This window comes from Pan troglodytes, chromosome 10, assembly GCF_028858775.2.
Source record: "Pan troglodytes isolate AG18354 chromosome 10, NHGRI_mPanTro3-v2.0_pri, whole genome shotgun sequence".
In the NCBI taxonomy this organism is placed as follows: Eukaryota; Metazoa; Chordata; class Mammalia; order Primates; family Hominidae; genus Pan; species Pan troglodytes.
This window is the reverse complement of record NC_072408.2, coordinates 84599271-84624344: the sequence shown is the minus strand read 5'-3', so window position 1 is coordinate 84624344 and position 25074 is coordinate 84599271. Positions and strand designations below refer to the sequence as shown.

The 25074-nt window shown below is 36.3% G+C and overlaps 1 protein-coding gene across 10 annotated transcripts in view; it reads right to left on the bottom strand.

Moving 5' to 3' along the window:
- NAV3 (neuron navigator 3) overlaps positions 1 to 25074 on the bottom strand; it is an 891873-nt gene that overhangs the window by 365424 nt on the left and 501375 nt on the right. For 8 of the 10 annotated variants that reach the window (XM_009425884.5, XM_009425885.5, XM_009425886.5 and 5 more), the window contains exon 1: positions 17462 to 17805. The exons of 1 other annotated variant lie outside the window; for it this stretch is intronic. In XM_009425884.5, coding sequence (XP_009424159.3) covers positions 17462 to 17704 — 243 coding nt within the window. In that variant the 5' untranslated portion in view covers positions 17705 to 17805. Of the gene's footprint in view, positions 1 to 17461; positions 18271 to 25074 lie in introns of those variants that run through there. One more of the 10 variants, XM_509234.8, reaches the window with a different exon arrangement.

The following is a 25074-nucleotide window of genomic DNA, read 5'->3' as shown; positions in this document are numbered from 1 at the left end:
CATACAACACATTGTGTTTGGGAAGCTCAAGAGATATAAACATGAATCAAATCGGTTTCTCATTAAAGAAAGTTTAAAGAAATTTAATTAGCGTTTAAATAAATTTAATTTTAATTACATTGGGGGAACCTTGAATGATTGCCAAGATTATGGCTATGCTCAGGAAGATTAGTTTGCCAACAATTTCTATGAAGGATTAGCTACCAAAATAAAAGAAAATATCACTATTATGCGGTAATTCCCAAAAGACTCAAAAGCTATGAACTATGAACTTTGACTGACTGGCAAACACAGCACATATCTCTTTCAAGTACATATGAAATTGCACGGAATCATATTGAAAATATTGATTTTTTTTAAATTCTCATTAGGAGATTTCTCTGCTTTCACCTGGGTTTCTTCCTCCAAAAATAAAGAGCAATCATGAAATTTAAATCACTCAGTGTTCCGGTTCCTATGGCAAATGTAGCATATATCTTGTTCAACAGATAATAAGGCAGTTACCTCTTTATCCTGTATGCCACTGCCAGGATGGATAAACTGTTCCAAAGTTTAGTAAACTATGTGCTGTATTAAAAATGATATGAGCACATTATTCAATATTTGTAGTGGAGGATAAAGTTCCTGTGTGTCTCCAACTTGACTATATCCAGCAGAGAAAAGGTTTTGATTTATTTGGAGTAAAACACTTGGAATACAATAGAAGGGAGCAAGGACTTCTCATGGATTTTTCCCATTAAGCATTTTTGGGTAAGCCTTAGAAGTTACTCTGCAGGATGGATCTTATATTCATTCAGTGGCCTAGCTTTACAGCTAGTAGCAAAATTCATTGCCTTAACCCAGAGCAGTCTTGTTATTTTAACATGGCTGTTTCTATTTATAAAGTTACACAATCCAGTTGGTTCATTCTTCCTCCCTGTCTGAGACACAGTTTACAAAAAGAAACCACAGTCATTACAAAAATACATTGCCAGGAAATCCAAGTGTTGTTTTCTAGTGGAAACTGAAAGATCCACACCTTGACTTATGTCTTACTCATCCTAAATCACATCTTTGCAGCACTTTCTCCTGGCTAAAGAATGTGCTCTGAAGTTTTACTACGTTCATTAGAAGGCCATCTTTTATATTCCGACTGTTCTTGTTGTGGTTTTATAGGTGTTCTGTAAATAAAAGTCTGCTGTACAACAGGAAGCACCCTCTGCCAAGTCTTTTGGAGAGAGTAGCAACACATCCACAAGAGAATCCAGGTGGCAAGACATTTGAACAAAAGGTTTACACAACCGCATTCAAAAGAAGAACGTAAAAGACAAGACAGACATAGGAACTCATTCTAACTCTCCTTTCAGCCTCCTGGCAGCTGCACCCGCTGGATGTTCATACAGGTCAACATCGTGATAGAGTGCTATATATGGGAACTTTCCTCTGAAGGCTAAAACAAGCTACACATGCAGAGAACAAACACGGGGCTAAGACATCAGAGACTTTCTTGCAAGTCCTTGAAATATGAAATTTAATTAAAATTTAACTGCCATTTGATCAAGGCTACAGAAGAGAAAGAAAAATAGTGGTGTTTGTAATACTTTGTGTAGCATCTTTGCTCATGCAGAATGAATGAGAAAATATTATACAGAATTAATTGTAGATAAAGTCAGCACCTGGGGCACTCTCCATTTATTCTTCCTAGAAGGACTTCTTGCCTGTTGGATCCTCTGCCCTGTTGCTTTCAGTTGGATTTCATCTCCCCACCCTTTTCATTTTCTCAGCTTGATTCACATAGATCATACATAAGAGCTAAAGAAAATGTGTTTAGTGCCTGAGGGAATTCATTTTCTGCCTGGGATAACTAGACAAAATGTGATGCAATTCCTCCCCTGAATTTAAAATGTTTTGTTATCTTGAAGGCAATTTTCCTCATCCAATAAAAACAGAGAAGGAAAACGGGTGACCTTAAAAAACATATTTTTGAAATCGAAGATTCTCACACACAGAAATGCCTCTGATAATTTTGGGTGTAGACAGATGCTCTCTTCCTCTTTGTACTCCCCAAACATTCTGTCAATGGCCTATTGTTAAAGTGTGGACTTTCTCCTAGACCACATCCTGTCTGTCTTACAGAGGAGAAGCATACTGTTGAAGTGAAATGAAAGTCTTGATCTCTGTGTGTAGTCTCTGAAGGTATAGAAAAAACAAATTCACTGCAGTACCTCAAGATATCATTATATTCAACTCAGGGCCCGTAAGATTTAGGTTGGAAATTTCCTGATGATGAACTCATGGAACTAAGACACGTTTGTTTTATTGACAAATCAAAGCTTTTTCCATAAAAGGAAAGTGTATTATTTTCACTGCCAACACTGGTTAAAAATGGTAGGAAAAAGGGATGAAGAGCAAATGTATATATTTGAACCTCATTGAAAAAAAATCATTCTCCTTTGAATAACTAAAACCTCTGAAGAAGCTACTTCTAATTTGAAAAATTCCTGTTAAAGAAAGGACATTTCCCATTAAATCTGAAATAGATAATTGACAGCATCTAACAATGAATCCTTAATTAAACAAGGCAATAATATATTTAAAAATTGATAAATATGAGATCTCCAACTACTATAAAATTAGAACTAATAATTAGACTATTATAGAAAACTAGAATGAAATCAAGGAGAAAATCAAGGAAATTGGACTCATAACTCGAGTAACCAACCATCCCAGTTTGCCTGGGACTGAAGAATCTCCAAAACAAGAGACTGAGCACTAAAATCAGTACAGTCTGAAGATAACCAGTACAGTTGGTCAGCCTATGTGATAACTCATTTCTTCTTCCAACATTTTCTTATTTATCCTTCAAGAGATTTTTCTATTAGAATTATCTTCCTGCATATATTATCCTCACTATTTCTAAATATATTGCGTTCATTCATTATGCAAACACAAAATGAATTAACTTTTAGAGAATAAACTCCTGACAGTGGATTCTCAGATAGTTCATACCTAAAGCAATAAACACAAAATCTGAATCTCTATCAATAGATTTTAATGGAGGAGGATCTGAAATTACAGACACTTTGTCATTTAGTATTGGATGTGTTTTTGGTTTTTGGTGCTTATCAACTCTTGAGTGAATTCATTTCTCAGCTACATAAGCCTATCCCTTTCCTCTCCAATCTTCGTTCATCCGGAATTGGAGATATGACTCAGAGAGCAGTAATCTTTATGTGCTTTTTGGAGTGCACTGCATTCCAAAGCTAGTATTTTGGTACACTTAATGTTTAAATAATTAAACTAATCAGCCAGGCCCAGTGGCTCACGCCTGTAATCCCGGCACTTTGGGAGGCTGAAGTGGGCAGATCACCTGATGTCAGGGGTTCGAGACCAGCCTGAGCAACATGGAGACACCCCGTCTCTACTAAAACTATTAGCTGGACATGGTGGCATGTGCCTGTAATCCCCGCTACTTGGGAGGCTGAGGCAGGAGAATCACTTGAACCCAGGAGGCGGATGTTGCAGGGAGCCAAGATCGTGACATTGCACTCCAGTCTGGGCAACAAGAGTGAAACTCCATCTCAAAAAAAAAAAAAAAAAAAAAAAAAGTATTAGCCTAATCAAACTTAATGAAAATATGAAAAAATAGAAAACCTCTAAAAGATATCACTAATATCCAAAACTTCAATAGATGAGAAAATTTCTATCTATTCCACATTGGTTTTTTAATTGACTTAAACATAGGAGGAAAAAACATTCAACAATGGTGAAGTAAAGCGTGATGATTTGTAGATATGTTTCTTTCTGCAATAAAATAAATAAAGTACTTGGGTTCTTTTAAGTGTTGTAGCAAAAATCTGAAATAAAGTCATTCAATATTAGGATGTTATAGGTTGTTAGTCAAAGTCCAAGAGCACGTGGTCCTCTCTTCTAAAGGCAGTGCCAGACAGCACTGAGCCCCAATCTAAGCACAAACCCATCTGAGCTCTATCCCATAAATCACTACTAAGATTGTTTTCCTTCAAAACAAGACTGCCTGAATTTGGGAAGTGTATTTGTATTCCACAAGATTCATTTTATTAAAATAGATGGATCCAGGAGCTATTGAATATCATATATATATACACACACTTATACATATTTATACAAAACTGTGTGTAAATTTTTCTCCTTAGTTCTATGCTTATTGATATTCTAAAAGAAGAATAGCCTGTGCTAAAAATTGTGTGTTTGTAGGTCTCATTTGCTTCCAAAAATGATAGGTAATGTCTTAACGTTATTATGATGCTATAACAGTACGCTTTTATTTCTGGCTACAATTAGGTGAGGTTGCTATTCTTGTCCTAATCCCAAAGTCGAGAAAATTGAGTAAAAACATGCAAGATGACACAGTTGGAGTAAAGGACTCCAATTCAGGCCACCTGACTAGAAGTTTAGTGATTTCATATTAACTACTGCTGCTGTAATGCTGTATGCAACATATACTCTACATATTTAGACTACAGGATGAATAAGTATGCCCATGTATCATATGTAGGTATATGTATATGACTATATTCTTTCTGCCCAATGAAAAAATATTTAATAGAACCATTAAAATACAAATTTAAAACAAGTCCATATAGAATGGAGGGATAAGGGGAGAAAATGATAACTAAAATCTGGAATAAAAATGTTAGTGAGAAATTTTTTATTTAAACTACATTGTATTATCCCTAAAAACACAACTCAAAAAAATTTATTGCACACCTAGAAGCAAGTAAAGTTGTGACTCTGCTGACCAAATATTAGCTCATGCTTTGGGCATTGCTATGGTCTGAATGTGACCTTCAAATTCATATGTTGAAACTTAATCACCAATGTGATAGCTTTACAGGTTGGGCCTTCAAATGATGATTAAGTCATGGGGATGGAGCCCTCATAGATGGGAATAAGGCCCCTATAAAAGGGCTTGAAAGAGTGGGTTCATTCTCTTTTGGCCTTCTGCTGTGTGAAGACATGGCATTCCTCCCCTGTGGACGATGCAGAAACAATGTGCCATTTTGGAAGCAGAGTTAGCCCTTACCAGACACCAAACCTGCCGTCACCTCGATCTTAGACATCCCAGCCTCCAGAACTGTAAGAAATAAATTTCTGTTGTTCATAAATTACCCAGTCTGTAGTATTTTGTCATAGCAGCACAAATGCACTGATTAAAGCAACATCGCTCACTTAATCTTAATGTATCAGCAGCTCAACAGCTCAGATCCAAATGTGTAGACGACCCCTAGCCACTGTACAGAATTGCACAGCAAAAATTTTATGTATCGGCCTTTCCTCTAGCTTTATCCTTTTCTAGTGTTCTTTTCTTCATATAATCCCATTTTATTTGCATATGTTTTGAAATTTTATATATTTTGTATGTTTTTAATTCTACTAAATCTTTTTTGTTTTTAAACAAGACAGGGTCTAAACTGGTTGTAAACTGGGGCAATGCCCCCCGCCCTTTGTGAGATGTTTGGCATTGGCATTGTCTGGATATATTTTTGATCGTCACAATGAGAGACGGCAAACCTGTTCTAAATAAAACAATTACATCCAGACCTACAGTAAAAGCTATGATTGTTTAAAATCTGCATTATAATCATTTCTGTGGCTTCTAGGTAATATTGAATAGGAATTTAATATTGAAAAAATGAATATAGATTCCTAAAAAGAACCTAAAAATATACCTAAAATGACTATAGATTCCTAAAAAGAAAAATAGGAATTTAATATTCAAAGAACCCCAGGTTCTTTTTAGGAATCTATATTCAATCTGTTTTTCTAAGTATATTTTCTATAATGCCTATAAGATACACACACACACACACACACACACACACACACACACACACACACAATGATTAACAAAAACAAGGAAAGTTACCTGGGGTCCACAGTGCAGACCTGGAAGTGGTAACTGAAAGGGTTTACATTTACTGAAATAGTCTTTTTTTTGTAATACAATAGGTCTAGCTGGAATCAGAAGACAATAGCTGAGAGACCATATTGTTGGAGATAATAGTAAACCTTGTATTCAATGGAGGAAGGCAACACACAAGTGTGGATATCAAAAAGCCAGCCAAAGGAAGGAAGAAACAGTATAAAAAGCAGATGCTTTGAGGAGAAAAGAAATGTGAAACAGAATCCAAATAATATATGAGTCAAAATAATAACATAAAAAGTTCTGGCAAAAATATCACCCTGTAGAAATTCAATAAATTGTCCAAAAAAAGGTACAGCAAATTTATATGAAAGATGTGAGCATTCAGGGACAATAAAGAGAAATATATAATCTGTACATTTTTTAAGCCTAAAAAGTGAGCTATTTAACTTGATCCAAGCTGAAGCTAAACAATGAACACTGTTGAAGAGAAGGAGAAACCTGGATACAAATAGTCTTATACCACAACTAAATCTACGGACAAATTACCTTAGAAACTCACCTTGCATTTAAAAAGCGATTGTTCTGTGCAATATTCTTTATATGTGCTTATCATGGTCTGAAAGGACTGTAATATGAGCTTCTTCTTTTGATGCTGAGTTTTCCAGTGATCCATTCACACATTCCCACTCGGTGACCCTTGGAACCACTTTGCAATGAGCTGACAGAAGTTTCACAATATCTCCAAGCCAAGAGAGAGGACACCTCCTTACACAACAATGCAGTCACCTATTTGGCATCATCTAGTATCCCGCGAATGCCTCCTTCTTGCTGGATACTTGACTTCACCCGATTTGTTAAACTTCTCTTCTAGAATTCAGATCGTACACAGTCTTGGCCTTTCTGGTTCCCAGCTCTGACGGAGAGTTTCCAGGTCCAGCAAGAAAATAATGCTAATAACAGATATTGAGGCAAGTTGAAGCAAGGGTGCAGGACCAAGAGAGAGACCTGCTTTCAGGATGTGAGACTGGATGAGCAGGTTGGAACAGAAGAAATTAAAAATAGCTAGAAAGATCCTAAGGTGGGAAACAGAAGACAGTGAGCTTTTTATATGCTATTTGTGTATATATGGACCTGGTCTACTTTTAAAAGCTGGGTTAACTGCAAGATCTTTATTTAGTAACTTAAGTGTCATTATGGTTCTTCTCTTATTCAGTGTTTTGCTTTAAAAGATATATCCCTGTAATTCTGGACAACTTATTGACAATCTGAGCACCTTAGACTATTTTTTAAATGGTGAATTTTTGCTTAATCTTGAACATCTGACTAAATAGCCAGTTTCTAACTAACTATATGCTGGCTAATAGTTTACCAAACTATTTCCCGTAATTTCTGGGTACACAGATACATGATATTTCCTAGTCTCTCTTGAAATTAGGTATTATCATCTCACTGACTTCTGACCAATGAAATAGAGTGGAAGTGATATGTGGAATTCCCAGCCTCTTATGCAATCCTCCATTTTCTCTCTTTCACTGATGGCTGGCTAGAGGTGAGATGATGAAACCGTATACTGGAGGGAACCTAGTTTCTTTGTTACCATATATATGTGTCAGCAACCATTTTCTATAAATGGCCAGTTAGTATATATGTTAGTCTTTGCAAGCCACATAGTCTCTATTGTGACTACTCATCTCTGCCATTATAGGATAAAAGCAGCCACAGGAAATGCATAAACCAGCATCAGGGCTGTGTTCCAACAAGATTTGACTTTAGGAAATTGGGCACCAGGCCAAATTTGGCCTTTGGGTCATAGTTTGTTAACCCCTAACTATATGAGAGCATTAAAAAAGTGGAGAATAAATTTCTATTGTGTTAAGCCACTGAGACCTAGGATTTATCTGTTATAGAAGTTAGCATTACCTTAACTAGTGCAATGCCATTTTGATTGCATATAAAATTTGTTTGGTCACATTTCATTATGAAAAATTTTGAACCTGCCCACTCCAGGTTTTCAGTTTTACAGAAAAGTTATTTACAATATCAAAATACAGCAAAAAGAAGAGATAGCCCATAGTTTTTATTTATTTGTTTTTGCTTTCCATTTATGGAGGTGGCATCACGTTGTTACACTGGGAAAATGTTACATTTTTACATGACTCTTTCATCTAGTGACTTTTTTTCCAGGCGGAATTGCAACACATTTTAACAAATAATTCTATGATTTGCAGTAGGGAGGTCCCGCATGTAACCAATTAATGAACTCTACCACAGATATCAAATTTCTCTATTGGACCCAGTAACTAGTAATCCAAAGTAAAACACTTCTTACAGAAAAATGAAGTAACAGTGGGATTTGCAGAGACAGAAGAGTCCAAAGTGAAATTTGTCAAAGATTAATTCAGTGCTCCTGGTAAGAATTTATTATTTTCTGTTTTCTTATTATGTGACTCAGTATCCACAAAGACAGTAAAGAATAACATTGATTTTGACTGCTGATTGTCTATACATTGTTGTGAGGAAACATCAGAGAGGGAGACTCAGAGAGTAAGGACAGGGAAGTCAAATAGACCTAGGTTGGAATTCCAGCTCTGCCCTAGCATCTCTCTGAGATCAGTTGCTACAGCTGTTTGACTGGAGTTATAGCTTGAGTATAACTTCCAGCATGTGGGAGGCACTCAAAAAGTGTTAGTAATAATCCTTAATTTTAACTACTACTTGCTACCCGGTTCACACAAATTATCACTTCCAACTAAACTGTACATTTTTGAGTGAAGAAAATGTATTTATCCTCCAAGATACAGAATTTTTGGATTGCTGATGGTTAATAGCTTAATCCAAACATCTATAGCCTGTTTTACTAGACTTGTCCATCTTCCATTGCTCTTGAGCTTGGTACTTTAGTGAAAACCTTGCTCCATCATATTCTCCTCATCTGTATTTTGGAAATGTCCCCCACCCATTTACTGGCTCTTTATATATTTTATTTTGTTGTCAGCTTTCAAAATATGAACTTAATCATGTCACTTTGACATTTAGCATACTTCTTCCATTCTGTACAGAGTAAGTCCAAACTCTTTACAATGGCATTTAATGCCCATCTTCCCACTGACTTGAATAAGCCTCATCTCTCTTGGTTGCATCCTACATCCTAAGATTGGTGAGTAACCTGTAGGTTTATAAACACAACACACTATTTCATAGCCTGGTAAATGCTATTCCATATAAAATGCTCTTTTTTCCCATATTTACTTGACTAAATCAAATTCATTCTTTATTTATTTATTTATTTTTTAGACAGATTCTTAGTCTATCCCCCAGGCTGGAGTACGGTGGTGCGATCTCGGCTCACTACAACCTCCACCTCCTGGGTTCAAGTGATTCTCATACCTCAGCCTCCTGAGTAGCTGGGATGGCAGGCACTTGCCACCACGCCTGGCTAATTTTTATATTTTTAGTAGAGATGGGTTTTCACCATGTTGGCCAGGCTGGTCTAGATGAACTCCTGACCTCAGGTGATCCACTTTCCTTGGCCTCCCAAAGTGCTGGGATTACAGGTGTGAGCCACCATGCTTAACCTTCAAGACCTGGTTGAAATGTTACTTTTCCCATCTATTGAGAATTAATCACTGCTTCCTCTATTCCACTACCAATTATTAATTTTATCCACTTTTATGTGACAGTATCAGATACTTTTATAATATTATAATACTAGTAGGTAATAAGTGTTGACCACCAACTATGTATTAGGCCCCTTTTGACATATAGTTTATATGCAATATCTCTTCCAATCTTCACAAAAACTCTGTGCTCATTTACATGATTATCCTCATTTTAAAGATGAAGAAACTGAGACTTAAGTATTAACTGCCTTGCCAAAGTCATTTTGCTAGTAAATATTGGAGTATTCCAAAAGTCAGAGTTTTCCAAAAGTCAGAGATCAAAAAAAGTGAAGCAAATGCAAAGCTTGACAGTGACCATGAACATAAACTGTGCTTTCAAGAAATGCCTCTGTGAAATAGGAAATACGGAGCAATTGATATATGGTGAAGAAAATTATTATTGTTGTTGTTATTACTATGATTTAAGTTAGTAAAGACCAAAGCATTATTGGAAGCTGATTCTAAAGCAGCATTTCTCAACTGTATTTGATTTTGCCTTTCTCAAATACAAAGGATGCCACTGGTACATAACAGTTTAATTGTGAAACCTGGAGGGTACATGGTGGGTAGAGATAGACATGCTGCCAAATATCCTACACTGCTCATAACAGACTCTATCCCTATGCCTAATACAGAGTTATCAGTTCTAAATGTCGCTGGTGCCAAGGCTGAAACATCTTGGTCCAATGATGCATTGGGGATGAAGACACCGACAATATGAGAAATGGGATCACTAATGGAACAAAATCAGGAAGAAAGAGAAAGGGAGGAGATAAAAATGTTACTCTTAGAAGAGTTTAATAAGCAACTATTATCCTCCTTTCATTTCATTTTTTACAAATACAGAGATTGAAGTCCAGAGAGTTTAAATGATTTACACTTTTAGGATCTAGCATAAGTTTAATTCAAAATTTGAGCTCCTAATACAATATCCTTTTAATTATACCGCTTAATCTTTCAAGTTCAAAATTGGATATGGATAATTGTTGGTGATTTGATAGCATAAATATCAAACATGTAGCAATTATTTTGCCTGAAAATTAATGACATATCTATTGGCTTTATGTTTCTATAAACAATGTATTTAGAGTCTTAGTTTTTATTAAAGGAAAGAAAGATGTCTATGACACAAGAAAAAAAGAAACAGAAGAATGTGTTTGGCAAATTGGCATCAAAAACACACAAAATACTGAAACTTTCAAAAAAATTAAAAAGTTGTATGAAATTTTCAGTAACATTTAATCATGTAATCAGCACCAACAATTTTAATAATTTCTAGTTCAAAGCATGAAATATAAGCCTTTAAAGACACTGTAAAGCATGAACTAAAATAATAGACAATAATATTGATGGCCACATTTCTACCAATTGTTACTCAAGAGCAATAAATGTACAATAATGAAAAGCTGAGCCTTCTGCCAGTAGAGAAAATGTTAAAATTCCAGCATTATTTCAACATTCTCCGACCATTGTTACCACAAAAGCAAAAACAATTAAAATGACCACGACAGTTTAACTGTGAAACCTGGAGAGTTATAACTAGAAAAAGAAATAATCATGTTTCTTTAAATACAAATAACTAAATGTGCAAGCACAGCAGAAACAGGCAAGAAAAGCAGAATCGTCTGGGGACCCAAGAGCTGACCTATGCAGCTGTAGGCCTGGCCAGCTCTGGAAATGCTACCATGTGAGCAAGCCAACAGGAGCATTGACAGTCCTCAGCAATCAGGCAACTTCTCCAAGAAGGAAACAGCTGGAGGCCAGAGCCAGTGATCTACTTTATTGACATCTGCTGCTATATTTCTAACATGGGGTTCCTTTTATTTATTTCTGTTACTCAAACAATGCAGTAGAGACCATGTGTCAACTTAATTGTCTTCTCCTGATAATTCTAGGCACTTCACACAACCACTGATTGATTTACAATTCACCAACAATGCTAAAACAAACCCTACTATTAATTAAGTCAATCAGTAGTCCTCCTTCCCTTTCCCTAACCCCGAAAGAAGTATTTATTGCTGCAGTGTAGTTTCTTGGTTAAGAATAATGTCTTCTGTAACCATACAGCCTTAGTCTGAATCTCTATTCTACCACATTCTCGCATTGAGATATTGGCAAGTAATTTAACCTCTCTAAGCTGCAGTTTCTCCATCTGTAAAACGGGAAGAATAATAATTCCTATGCCATAAGGCTATTGTGAGGACTGAATGGAATACTCTAAGAAGTGTTCGGCCCAGTACCTGACATACAGCCATTCTCTAAACATTGGTTAATATTAGACCTCTCTGCAATGATTTCTCCTAAATATCATTACCAGTGTCATTTGGTCTCATTCTTACATAAGATCTTTCTCCATTGTCTACCTGCTGTTTTCCATAAATATTATGCTTCATTTATAGTTGTTTACTTCCCTTTTGAGGAAAAGTTATGTAAACTTTTAAAGTTTAAACTTTAAAAGTTTACATAACTTTTCCTCAAAAGAATGTTTTTACTCTATATATCTGAGTCCTATCTGCTCATTAAATTTCAAAAATTCGGTCTTTTCTGAATGCTCCATTCATATACAATTTCTCTCAGCCCTAACATTCTGCAAAAGAATTGTCCACATTAGCAATACTATTTATACAATACATTTGCATGACAATATTATTTATGCTTATTTTAAATATTTATTTTAACTACTGTTTTTGTGTATCTTCTGTTTTCAAAGCGTTAGTGCCAGCTCTGTGTGAACACAACAGCAAGAAATAATTCTTACCATGGTTGCCCTTAACTAGCAGAGTGAACAGGAATTAAACAAGCATACATTCTACCATGGACATAAACGCCTCTACTCTTTCAATAAATTTCTTTGGATTGCCCCAAGCGGATGTAATCTCTCCTCCCTTATAGCATCCACACCAATTTGTCTATACTTTTATTTGACCTTTGAAATAATCTTAAATAGTGGGTAAGATTTGGATGATAGGGTAAACCCAGAAAAAATATTGCTGTTACATCATTAAGAGAAAGTATAAATAAAATAACATAGAAAAAAGTCTTCCTTTGAACAAATTTTAATTCAAATTTTGGATTTTGTTACTAGTTAACTGTGTGATCCTATGTATGTCTCCTACTCTCTCTGTTTATTTCTCTGTAAATGTAGATTATAATACTTTCTTTGAAATGTTTTAAGAATAAAGTAAAAAATTTTCTATAAAATACAAAGCTTGTCCACAAAAAATAATTGCTTTCCATAATAATGTAAAACAGAATCTTGAGTTTGCACAAGTAATCTGAGAGGGAAGGAATGAGTGAGCCCAAGACTGGAAAGAAGTTGGAAATGAAAATAGGAGTAAAAGAAAGGTGGCAGACCAAGTTGGAAGGAGACTGGGGATTGAGATGTAAAAGCCAGGAAGTGCTCCACAGTAAGTATGGCCAAGAAACTTTCATGAACAGGGATGTTTAATGCTTAATTGGATGTTGTTTGCTGAGCTGTGACAAAATAGAACACTCTTTCTTAACCTTAACCTCCAGAATGTTAAGTAAAGGTTCCAAGGCAAAGTGACTCTGTTCTTCATTTGGGTGTATGCCCAGGAAGAATGGAAAAACAAATCCATATGAGAGAGATTAGAAAATTTGAGATAAGAAAGAAATCAGAACAAGATATAGCTAAGGAAAACATAAGCCCTTGAAATATTGTGGAGGATTTTCCAACTGCATATGACATAGAGTCTGGAACTAGTATTATTTATTTGTTAAAGGACAGTGGGACTAAACATTCTGAAGAAATTGGGACACCCAGGAAGAAGACATCTGGGATGTAGCAGCTAGATGGAGCTATGATGGAAATAGAGAAAGTGACAACTGGGTGACAAGAATGCCTGAATGAAGACATTATAAGATATGAGAAGCAAATAAAGTTTTCTTCTTAAGCAGGATGGTGAATATGCTGCATGGATGAGGGTAGAGAGACACAGGAGGAGAGGATACCAATTTGGAATCACTGAAATAATTGATAGGAAACTTCAAAGGCCATCAAAGGATGAGCAAGTGCAGAAGAAGATAAACCCAAGCTATAATACTGAAGTAAAATTCTCAACTTCTGGCAAGTTATGGGATGTGAAATGGTGATGTACTTTACCAGATATTAGTCTAGGAATTCGGGATTAGATGACTGGAATGATGGCATTTGCACTAATTGAAACAACAGGTGAAGGGAGTCACAACTGAACACACATTTCTGAGACTGTCATATGTAAATTTGTTCTCTCAAACCAGATCATAAAACTGTTTGGTACAAGGACTAGCAGAGTACCCCACATAAATGTTTCTTAATGACAGTCGTCTATTGTGGGTACTATCACTAGTATCTTTTCCTAGAAATTGAACCCATAATTCTTAGCTGAGCACATCTCCACTGGAGCAAGGTAAGGCCTTGGAACTATAACTAGGCCAGTGTGGAAGAATATTTAATAAAACAAGGTGTATCTTTTTAATTAAGTGGAGTGCAATTATCTACTCAAGACTATGAGGTGTGAGCCACAAATCGATGATGGCAACCAAAATAGAGCCTGGTTCCCTGACAACTTCCTGAAGTCTCCCTACCAGCCATACATGGACTGCTCAACTCCAGATTTCCTTTACATGAAAATGAAATAAACGTCTATCTTCTTTATGCTATTGTTATGTTGACTTTTCTGCTTTTGCAGCCAAGTCTAATTCTCTCTAATATAACTACCTTGTTCGATTTTGCTATTTACTTCAGTTCTGGTTTTTTTTTTTCCCAAAAGCTAAAATAACTCTACATATACTTCTTTTTAACATTTAGAAATATTCTGAACTGCTGACCAGGCATTCTTTACATTTGTTTGAAAACATTTTTAATCTGATAAGTGGCATGGTGAAAACATCCCTATAAATACAACTTTGCTTACCACAGAGGCTTATTGGGATATCAGATGTTTGATTAATATGTTTGCTAACCAAAGAGATCAACCAAAATTATATTGAAAACAGTGCTTATAGTACTCAAATCCTAGGCCAAGGTCATTTAGCAAAGTGGAAGTTTCACTAAACCTGCAGAAAAGATAGCCATGGTCAGCAGAGACAGTGTGTCTCTCTATTCTTGCCATTGAATCCATACAGACTTGTGGATACACAGAAGATTAGAATGGAATTTTATGGCATTTCTTTTAATTATTTGCAAAAAGATAAATATTTTTAGTCTTTTGTTGATCATTTATGTTTCCCTGCTTTTTACTCTGAATTGTTCACTTTGAACTGAGAACTATAAACCCATAAAAAATATTTTATTTTAACTGATTTTTCTCACATGGACAATGCTATGTTAGACATAGAACTCCACAAATCATCCATTCCCAACCCCTTGTTTTATACATAAAATTGATACGGGAAGGGGGCAGGGAAGTGTTGTGTAGAGAAAGATGGGGTCCCTGGCTAGGGCTCCACCCCTGGGCCTGTGCCCATGGACCTAGTGAGGACAGGCATTTATGTTTTCATGCCCAAATGTTGCATTGTCTAAGACCACCCTGGCCCACCACCTCCCCATTCTGTGCCTATAAAAACCCCAAGACCTTAGCAGGCAGAGACAAAAATGGCTGGACATCGAGAGGAACACACTGGCGGAAGAACACACAAGCGGCTGGACGTCGAAAGGAACACACCAGCAGAAGAGGACACCGACAGGCACCTGCAGACACCGGCAGGCCATCGACCGCAGAACGACATGGACCCGAGGGGAATCTAGCCAGGGAGGTCAGAGGAGAGTCTGGCTGCTGGGCGGCCCAACTCCAGGGGAAAATCACCTTTCCTCCTTATGGCTCCCCGTCCATCTGCTGAGAGGTACTTCCAACATTCAAAAGAACCTTGCACTCATCCTCCAAGCCCACATGTGACTCGATTTTTCCGGAACCAAGGTGAGAACCCAGAATAAAGAAAGCCCTCTGCCCTTGCAATAAGGCAGAGGGTCTAACTGAGCTGATTAACACAAGCCACCTTCATACTGCAAAACTAAAAGAACACACTGTAACACACGCCCACTGGAGCTTCAGGAGCTGTAAATACTCAACCCTAGATGCTGCTGTAGGGTCGAAGCTCCACACCCTGCCCATCTGCATGATCCCTCTAGAGGTTTCAGCAGCGGGGCATTGAAGACGCAAGCCACTCCTGCTGTCACATGCCCTGTGAGGGGGACAAGGAAACATTTCCTGTTTCGAAATGATTCCAAAAGATGAACAAACTTAACTGAATCCTTCTCAGAATAACTATTTATTCATTAATTGATTCATTAATTGCTGTATTCATTCATCCAACTACTGTTTAATTCTTATCATGCATAAAGCATTGTACAGGGAGAGAGCTGGAACACAGGATAAGATACGAGACCTGACTTCTATATGTTTTCAGCTTAGTGGAGATACAAATAAATTATCCAGATAATTAAAAGAAATTATCCAGATAATTAAAATACACAAGCATTTCTACAGACAAAGAATTGGGAAAGAGGAATGGTGGGGAAGGGATAGCTAGCAAAGACTTTATGAATAAAGTTGGATCTGGGATAAAGCTTAAAGGATCTGAACAGGTGAAGGTGGGATGGGCATTGTAGAAAAAGGAGTGGCTTTCTTTTTCACTTCTAGAGTTGATTTTTGTATAAAGGTTTTTTCCTTAAATTATTTTAAGCTAACATTTGGATAGCAGAGTAAAATGAAAATATTTCCTAAGAAGCCAGAGATGAGGCTGTGACTTTGGAAAGCTTGACATCATAGTTAATGCTGCATTAAAAAGTGACGCTGAGTAGAATGATGGTTACCAGAGGCTGGAAAGGGTAGTGGCGAGGGGTAGGGGGAGTGTGGATCGTTAATGAGTACAAAAATACATTTAGATAGAATGAATAAGATCTAGTATTTGATAGCACTATAGGATGATTACTGTCAACAATAACTTATTCTATATTTTTTAAATAACTAAAAGAATATATAATGTTTGCAACACAAAGACATGATAAATGCTTAAGGCAACAGATACTCCATTTACCCTGATATGATTATTACACATTGTATGCCTGTATCAGAATCTCTCATGAACCACATAAATATATACACCAATATGTACCCATAAAGATATACACCTAATATGTACCAATAAAAGTAAAAATGCACAAAACAAAAGTGATGCTTATCAAGGTACAAATGAATCCGCATGAAGTTCAGCAGCTTCGGGGCCATTCTAGCATGTGTGACTGGAGAAAACGGTTGTAGTATGCTTTAGAAACCAAGGGCTATGAGCAACTACTCACAAAATATCATAAATTAAATGACTGAAAAAGATGTCAGTAATAAGTAAAAGAGTAGGGTTTCAGTTTACAAGGGAAAGTCCATATAAATGTGCAGTATCAAGGAAAATAGTACTTCATTTTCCTTCATACTGCAATGAATTAAGCAGCCTATGATACAAATTTTCAAACAGAAATTATTTGATATGCAAATGACATTTAGAGAAAAGTGATGGTGTCTATATGAATTATTACAAATAAATGTCTTTTTAAAAGTACCTATTTTCATACATTGCAGTATGGATGACAATAGGTTCTCTTTTTCTCACATTTGTGATTGATTATGATTATTAGTAATAGAGCAATATCTAGAACTAACTAGGCATTCATCAATAAGTAGTACTAAATGATTACAATAGATGCATATTCAGAAAATTTTGATCATGACTTTTACAACTCTAAACTAAGAATACAGTTTTTACATAAGCTAAATATTCAGCTTTTCAGCCATTATAACTACTTACATCCTTACACTGGTATTCCTCTACTACTCCCCATTTCATAACATGTTTTATAGTGCACTTAAAGAGAAATGTGCATTTTAGCCATACAAGTCTGCAGGTAACTTCAGCAACTAACCTTGCTGTCTTCTTTCTCCTTGGCTTTTCCTTGGAGGGGTTTCTTCTCTCCAAATTCACAGGTTGATTTTAATGCAAGCTGACAAGAAAGCATGGAGCTCTCTGTTTCAGCAAGTTCCAAAGGTCTTGAAGAACAGTGCTGTGACCCAGTAGTGCCAAGATTTGGTATCGGAAGAGCAGTATGCACAGGCTTTGACCCAACAGCTGGCTGCCTCAGTTTTGAGGCAACCCCAAGAACAGGCATGGCTTCTATAAAATTATCTTCTTGCTGCCAAAGAAAATGCTTCTAACCTCAGTCTGGTAGACTCCAACTTTAGTATTTCCAGAACAAATACTTTAAACAAAACTAGCAGTCATCCTCATTTTTAAAAAGCTAATAATATAATTTTCAGGAAGAGGCAAAACTTCCCTGCATCTTTAGTTAAGTATCTTTTCTTTCTTGCTGGCTGGGATTCATATTCATTCTCATTCTCTCTCTCTCTCTCTGTCTTTCTCTCTCTCTCTCTGTCTCTCTCTCTCTCTCTCTCTCTCTGTCTCTCTCTCTCTCTCTCTGTTCAGTGACTCAGTGTCTAAGTAATACTAAATACTCCTTTGGGGAGTAAACTCTTCTTCAAGGTAACTGCTACAAAGCTCCTTCTTAGGATTAAAGAGCTCTTAGTTTTGCTTATTTTTTTTTCTCACTAAAGCAGTCTGAGTCTGAACTTTGAGAGTGAAAAAGAGGAAAAAATCAAAAGGAAAAGCCCTTCAGTCCAACTGTCAGAGCAGCCAAAAGACCACAACAGTGGAAGGACAGGGGTTCTTCCTGATTTCAGAAATAGCCAGCCTGCATTCTCTTTTTAAAGAAAATTGTATTTCCCCCAGCTCAGAAAAAATAAAAAGAATGGACATGTTAATGGCCAAAACAAACAGCTGTTGGAAGAACTTTTAGCCCGGAAACAATCTCAGCAATAAAGTTGTTTGTCTGATTTCCAGCTATTTTTCACTACTGACAGCCATGAGCCACGATGTTCATTCTGTTGCATCCCATGAAATCAGGCTAAAATCATGCAATAGTGCAACTAGCTAAAGCAGTTAAATCACTCATCGGACCATAGCTGCCTAGGTTATGAAAACAGAGTAAACACAGGAAGCAGGGCACTAAATATATAGTAATCATTGTTACCAAATTTAATAAGTCATGATTATAAAAACATTCAAAGCTAATACTTATGTGGAATGTATTACAAAGCAGTTATGGAGCTAAGCATTTTATGCATTATCACATTTAATCATTGGAATGACTCAAAGTATAGGCATATTTATTTTCTTCACTTTATAGAAAGAACAGCTATGACTTGGAGACACAGAAAAAATTGACTAAAATGATGAAGCTAGAAAGGGGGAAAGAATGTATGATTTTAGTTTGTAAACCTGTCTTCTAAAATGGTTGAAAATAACACTGTTATTCAAGTTTATTAAGTCCAACTTAAAATCCCAAGCTTCTAAAAACTGTCCAAACAGATACTCAGTGAGAATGAATGATGATGCTTCCATCCATAGAATTATTTTAATATAATCATAGCATGTTCTATTTCTGGTTAAAGCATGTCAGGAACTTTAAATAAACAAGGGGTAAACTTTTAAGAAAACATCGAATGTACCATGCATTATTGTTCTGAAACTGATTGCACTCAGAAAATGGATACAGAGAGCAATTATATTCACCAAATATAAAAATTAGTAATAATGCAACCAAAGATCTTAGAAAAATGAGTGGTGGACACTTAGTATAGACACAATGAATTATGGAAATTATTAAATCATAACCATTTTTTATAGAAAATGTCTTTCTTTAGTGAAGAAATGGTCATCTTTGGCCTACTGTTTCCAGGTCTTTAAATCACTACGTACTTTTATCTAAGAAGCAGTAATTTATAGATGAAAGAGCCAATAACTAAAAGTATATGTTCTGCTGATGCAGCATAGAAGACAGGAAATGTAAGTTAGAAGTCTTGCAGGCTTTAAAAATAGTAACCCAAGTGGGCTTTACACAACGGGATAATACAAAACAAATACAACACTAGTGGTATCAAAGAAATGAAATAATCTCTCTGAGGAAGTAAGTTATTTTGCAATTTGCAAACCATTCAACACATTATAACTTTCAGAAACTATAAGGTAATACAGGGTTGGGGAGGTCCATGTTCGTAAAATGAGGTTTAGTTCACAATAAGACATATGCAACTTGTAATCCTCACAATGCAAAACAAAACAGCACCTAAATAATAGAACTTGTGGGAAAAATTGATTCTAGGAAGTTCACTCAAAACATATGCAACTTTGGGAGTATATTGCTAGCAAAAATAATATTGGCGCCTCAGAAAATAATTTGGACCACTCAAGGAAGTGACTCAGAATTACATAAAAAAATAATTGGGTATAAATGCTGGCAACACTTTAACCAGAATTGGTGGAAGAAATCCGGTTGGAAGGCAAACTCCAAGCCAGTAGGCTTGCCATTGAAATGGGTACAGGGTCAGGGCAACTGCAAATATTTAAGAGCTGCACAAGGCCAGGGGCATGCCCCTTTGAAGAGGAAGCCCCAGATGCAGGCATTCATTTTTGTTTTTCTTTTTAGTTTTCTTAAAACTGAGCCAAAAGGGCTCCTGCTGACTATACAACATTCAAACTGAGGGCTTCTTTGCCCACCCAAGGTTATAATTCTACGCTGACTATTCTGCCTCCCTTTGCCTAGAATAAATTGTATATAAAGCTATACAACTTCTACATTATACTAGTACAAAATTCCTGTTTGCCAATTACGAATGAGCTAATTGGTATTTTAGAAACATACATTGGAGGAGAATGTATCGTAATTCTTGGAACAATTAGATTGAAAAAAAAGGATTCACATTCAATAAGATGTCTTTTCACTTTGAAATACCTTTTGCATATTAGGCAATATCTTTCACTCTGACTGAAATATAAGATGGTATTAATAGTCACTGTCAACTAATTTTTTGCAGTAATATCTACCACCAAAAGCAACAAAACCAAACTAACTTACTATAAAAAATGTGCTTTGTGCCAGGAGTTGTCATCTCAATTTATCTTAAAAGAACCACACCGTTTTGAGCCCTAGGAGACAAAGGCACCGAGAAAGTAAAAAATTAGCTTACGGTCACTGATACCTTGTAGATGAAGTTCAAAATGAGGTTTTACAAACTGAGTTCAACAAACCAGATGTGATGGGGACCTGAGTGCTTACTAAAATATAGACGATTGTATTCATCTCGAACCCACTGTGTTAGTCCATTTGTGCTACTATAACAGAATATCTAAAACTGGGTAATTTATAAATAACGAGAGATTTGCTTCTTACAGTTCTGGAGGCTGGGAAGCATAAGAGTGAGGGGCCCATATGTGGTGAGGGTCTTCTTGCTGCATCTCCCCATGGTGGAAGGCAGAAGAGCAAGAGAGCACTCATATAAGAGAGACAGAAAGGGCCAAGCTCGCTTTTATAACAGGGATTATACTCTCATGATAATCCCACTACCACAATAACATTAATCCATGTATGAAGTTAGTGTTCTCATGGCCTACTCACCTTTTAATGTCTCCATCTCTTAATACCATTCACAATGCCAACTAAATTTCAACATGAGTTTTTGGAGGGGACGCAAAACTCATGTTGAAACCATCCCAAGGGAGAGGGAAAGGTCTGAGAGTCATATTTAAGCGAATTGATTCTTCTAAAAACTAGAATTTAAGATCTGTAAATTATAGGATTTGTAGTTTGATAGTTCAGACAATGGGCTGTAAAGTGGGACTGCTTAAAAGCAAATCTCTGCTTCCTTACTTCCTAGTTATATGAATTTGGAAGTTGCTGTGTCTCAGTTTCATCATCTATAAAATGGAGTAAAAAAATAATCATTCTTCCTTCACAGGGGTGCTGTGAGAATTAAAGGAAGTAAATGTATGATGTTGTTAGGATAGTTTTCCACATAGTAAGTGTTCACTAAATGTTAGCTCTAAATGTTACAGGAAATATAGTCATGAGAATTAGAAAGATAAAGTCATGAAGCCTAATATGGTCATGATCATAAGGATGAATAGGACTGAACTCAGGAAAAAATCCTGAAAATTAAGATGAAATAAATTGGTTGTCATTTTATTCCTATCAAATTTAACAGGAAAAGTGGCAATGACCCTTGAAATACCTTCTAAAGCTAAGCTGGAGTTTTAGGCAATAAGAGAGTTCCAACCTGGCTAAATTTTAATATCAGTAATTTAAAAAATAAGTAATAAAATCTTATAAAATGGCAACTTGCAAACCATGATTTTTAAGAAAGAGTAAGAGAAAAAATATTCAACTGTCAACACAAAATCATGCTTGCTGAAAGGAAAAATATGATTTGAGAGTCAACTCTGATATTTGCTAAAATTGTAGAAAAGCCACATTACTTTTTTTTTTTTTTTTTTTTTTGGAGGCAGAGTCTTGCTCTATCCCCTAAGCTGGAGTAACTATATTCCATGATCTCAGTTCACTGCAACCTCTGCCTCCCGTGTTCAAGCAATTCTCATGCCTCAGCCTCCCAAGTAGCTGGGATTACAGGCGCCTGCCACTACGCCTGGCTAATTTTTGTATTTTTAGTAGCGACAGGTTTTCGCCAGGGTTTCGCCATGTTGGCCAGACTGGTCTCGAACTCCTGATCTCAGGTGATCTGCCCGCCTTGGCCTCCCAAAGTGCTGGGATTACAAACGTGAACCACTGTGCCTGGTCTCACATTCCTATTTTTAACAGCTTGATTGAAGTGGAATTTACACATAAGTAAAAATTCAACAAATATAAGGAAATAATTCCTTGCCCATGCCTATGTCCTGAATGGTAATGCCTAGGTTTTCTTCTAGGGTTTTTACGGTTTTAGGTCTAACGTTTAAGTCTTTAATCCATCTTGAATTGATTTTTGTATAAGGTGTAAGGAAGGGATCCAGTTTCAGCTTTCTACATATGGCTAGCCAGTTTTCCAAGCACCGTTTATTAAATAGGGAATCCTTTCCCCATTAAATAACTCAATGTGGCCAGTACCACTATCAAGATGTAGAATATTCCCTTCATTCAAAATGTTCTCTCATGCCTACCGTAGATAATGTCTCACTCTCAACACAGGCAATGTCTGAAGTGACTTCTAACGCTAGTTTTGCCTTTTCTAGAATTTCATAGAAATGAAATCATTCAGTATTTTCATTTTTGGCTGTTTTCACTTAGCATAATGCTTTTGAGATTTATCCATGTGTTGTATGTATCATTAGTTCTTTCTTTTGTATGACTCAAATGCATTCCATTGTTTGAATATGGCACAATTCGTTTATGCATTTATCTGGTAAAGGACCCTTGATTTGTTTCCAGTGTGGGAAAGTTCTATAATTTTTTGGGGGGAGGGGGACAGAGTCCCGCTCTGTCACCCAGGCTGGAGTGCAGTGGTGTGATCTCGGCTCACTACAACTTCAGCCTCCTGGGTTCTAGCAATTCTCGTGCCTCAGCCTCCTGCGTAGCTTGGACTACAGGTGTGCACCGTCTGTATTTTTAGTAGAGACAGGGTTTCACCATATTGGCTAGGCTGGTCTCGAACTCCTGACCTTAAGTGATCCACCTGCCTCGGCCTCCCAACGTGCTGGGATTACAGACTTGAGCTACATTGCCTGTCCCTATAAATATTTATATCTGTCTTATGTTGATATTTATTTTATTTTCTCATGGATAAAGGGAATTTGATAACTATATATTTGTGTAAGCATGTGCCACACTATTTTCCAAAACATACCATTCTGAACTCCCACTAGCAATGTATGAGAGGTCCAGCTGCTACACATACTCTATACTTCATATCTTCAGTCTCTCATTTTAGCCATTCTACTTAGGAGTAGGGGTATATCACTGCAGTTTTCATTTGAATTTTTCTAATAATTTATTGATGTTGATTATCTTTTCATGTGTGTGCTTGTCATTCATATATCATCTTTGGTGAAATATCTGTCAAAAACTCTTGCCCACTTTTTGTTTGTCTCATTATTACTGAGTTTTATCAACAATTATTTATATATTTCGGTATAGGTCCTATCTTAGATATATATTTGAATAGATTTTGTCCTAGTTTTCAGCTTGCTTTTTGTTAGAAGATGATTCTCCATATATCTCTCAAACTTTTGCAGTCTTGTGAGTGGGGGTCCTAAATGTCCCTTTGTGCTAAACTACTTTTTCAAGGATTTTGATTAGTGTTTAGTGTCATCTTTCCGTTCTTTCAACTTTATCTGTATCTTTATAAAGTGGATTCTTAGTAGGTGACACATATTTCATTTTATTCTTCTGTTTCCTCTAGGATTTACTATATGAACCATTAACTTATTAGAATATGCCTTCAAATTACATTATGCCACTTTAGATATAATTTACAAACCTCACAGTATTTAATTTTACATTCCTGTTCACTTTCTTGTGCTAGTGTTAGCATACGTTTTCTTCTACATATATTAACATAGCACATTATTTTGTTCTATTATCAATTCTGTTTTAAAAATTAAAAACTGAATAATCTTTATATTTATCCACATAATTTCCATTTCTGGTGCTCTTCTTTCCTTTGCTTAGATGCAAATTTTTATCTGGTATCATTTTCCTTTTATAAACAACCTTTTATAACATTTTTCAAATTGCAGATTTGCTGGCAATTAACTGTCTCAGCTTTTGTTTGGCTAAAAAAGAGTTTGCTTTGCCTCCATTTTTGAAAGAATTATTTTCTGGGTACAAAGTTCTTAGTTAACAATTTTTTTTCTTCAGTAAAGATGCCACACCATTGTATTTTCCCTTGCATAGTTTCTAAGAAGTCCATCACATGTCTGATCTTTGTTCCTTTCTATGTATCTTGACTGTATTATCCAACTTCTGATAAGATATTCTTTACCACTAATTTTAGCTATTTGATTTTCTTTGTTGTTGTTGTTGTTGTTGTTGTTGTTTTTGAGACGGAGTCTTGTTCTCTCACCAGGCTGGAGTGCAGTGGTGCAATCTTGGCTCACTGGAATCCCTGCCTCCTGGGTTCAAGCCATTTTGCTGCCTCAGCCTCCCAAGTAGCTTGGATTACAGGCACACACCACCAAACCCAGCTAATTTTTGTATTTTTAGTAGATACAGGGTTTTACCATATTGGCCAGGCTGGTCTCAAACTCCTGACTTCAGGTAATCCACCTTCCTCGGCCTCCCAAAGTGCTGGGATTACAGGCGTTAGCCACTGCACCTGGCCAGCAATTTTATTTTTTTAACGTTTTGTTCAGGTTGTGTTATGTTGATTGGACTTTTTTATAGTTTATATCAAATTTTGGAAACTTTTTAGTTTTTTCTAAACTTATTTTCTACCTCCCTCTTCCTTCTAGGGCTCCAATTATGTATGTTGGACCACCTGCTTTCATGCCACGGTTACTAATGCAATTAATTTTTCAAGGCTTTAAAAATCTTACTCTCGGCCGGGCGCAGTGGCTCATGCCTGTAATCCCAGCACTTTGGGAGGCCAAGGCGGATGGATTGCCTGAGCTCAGGAGTTCGAGACCAGCCTGGGCAACATGGTGAAACCCTGTCTC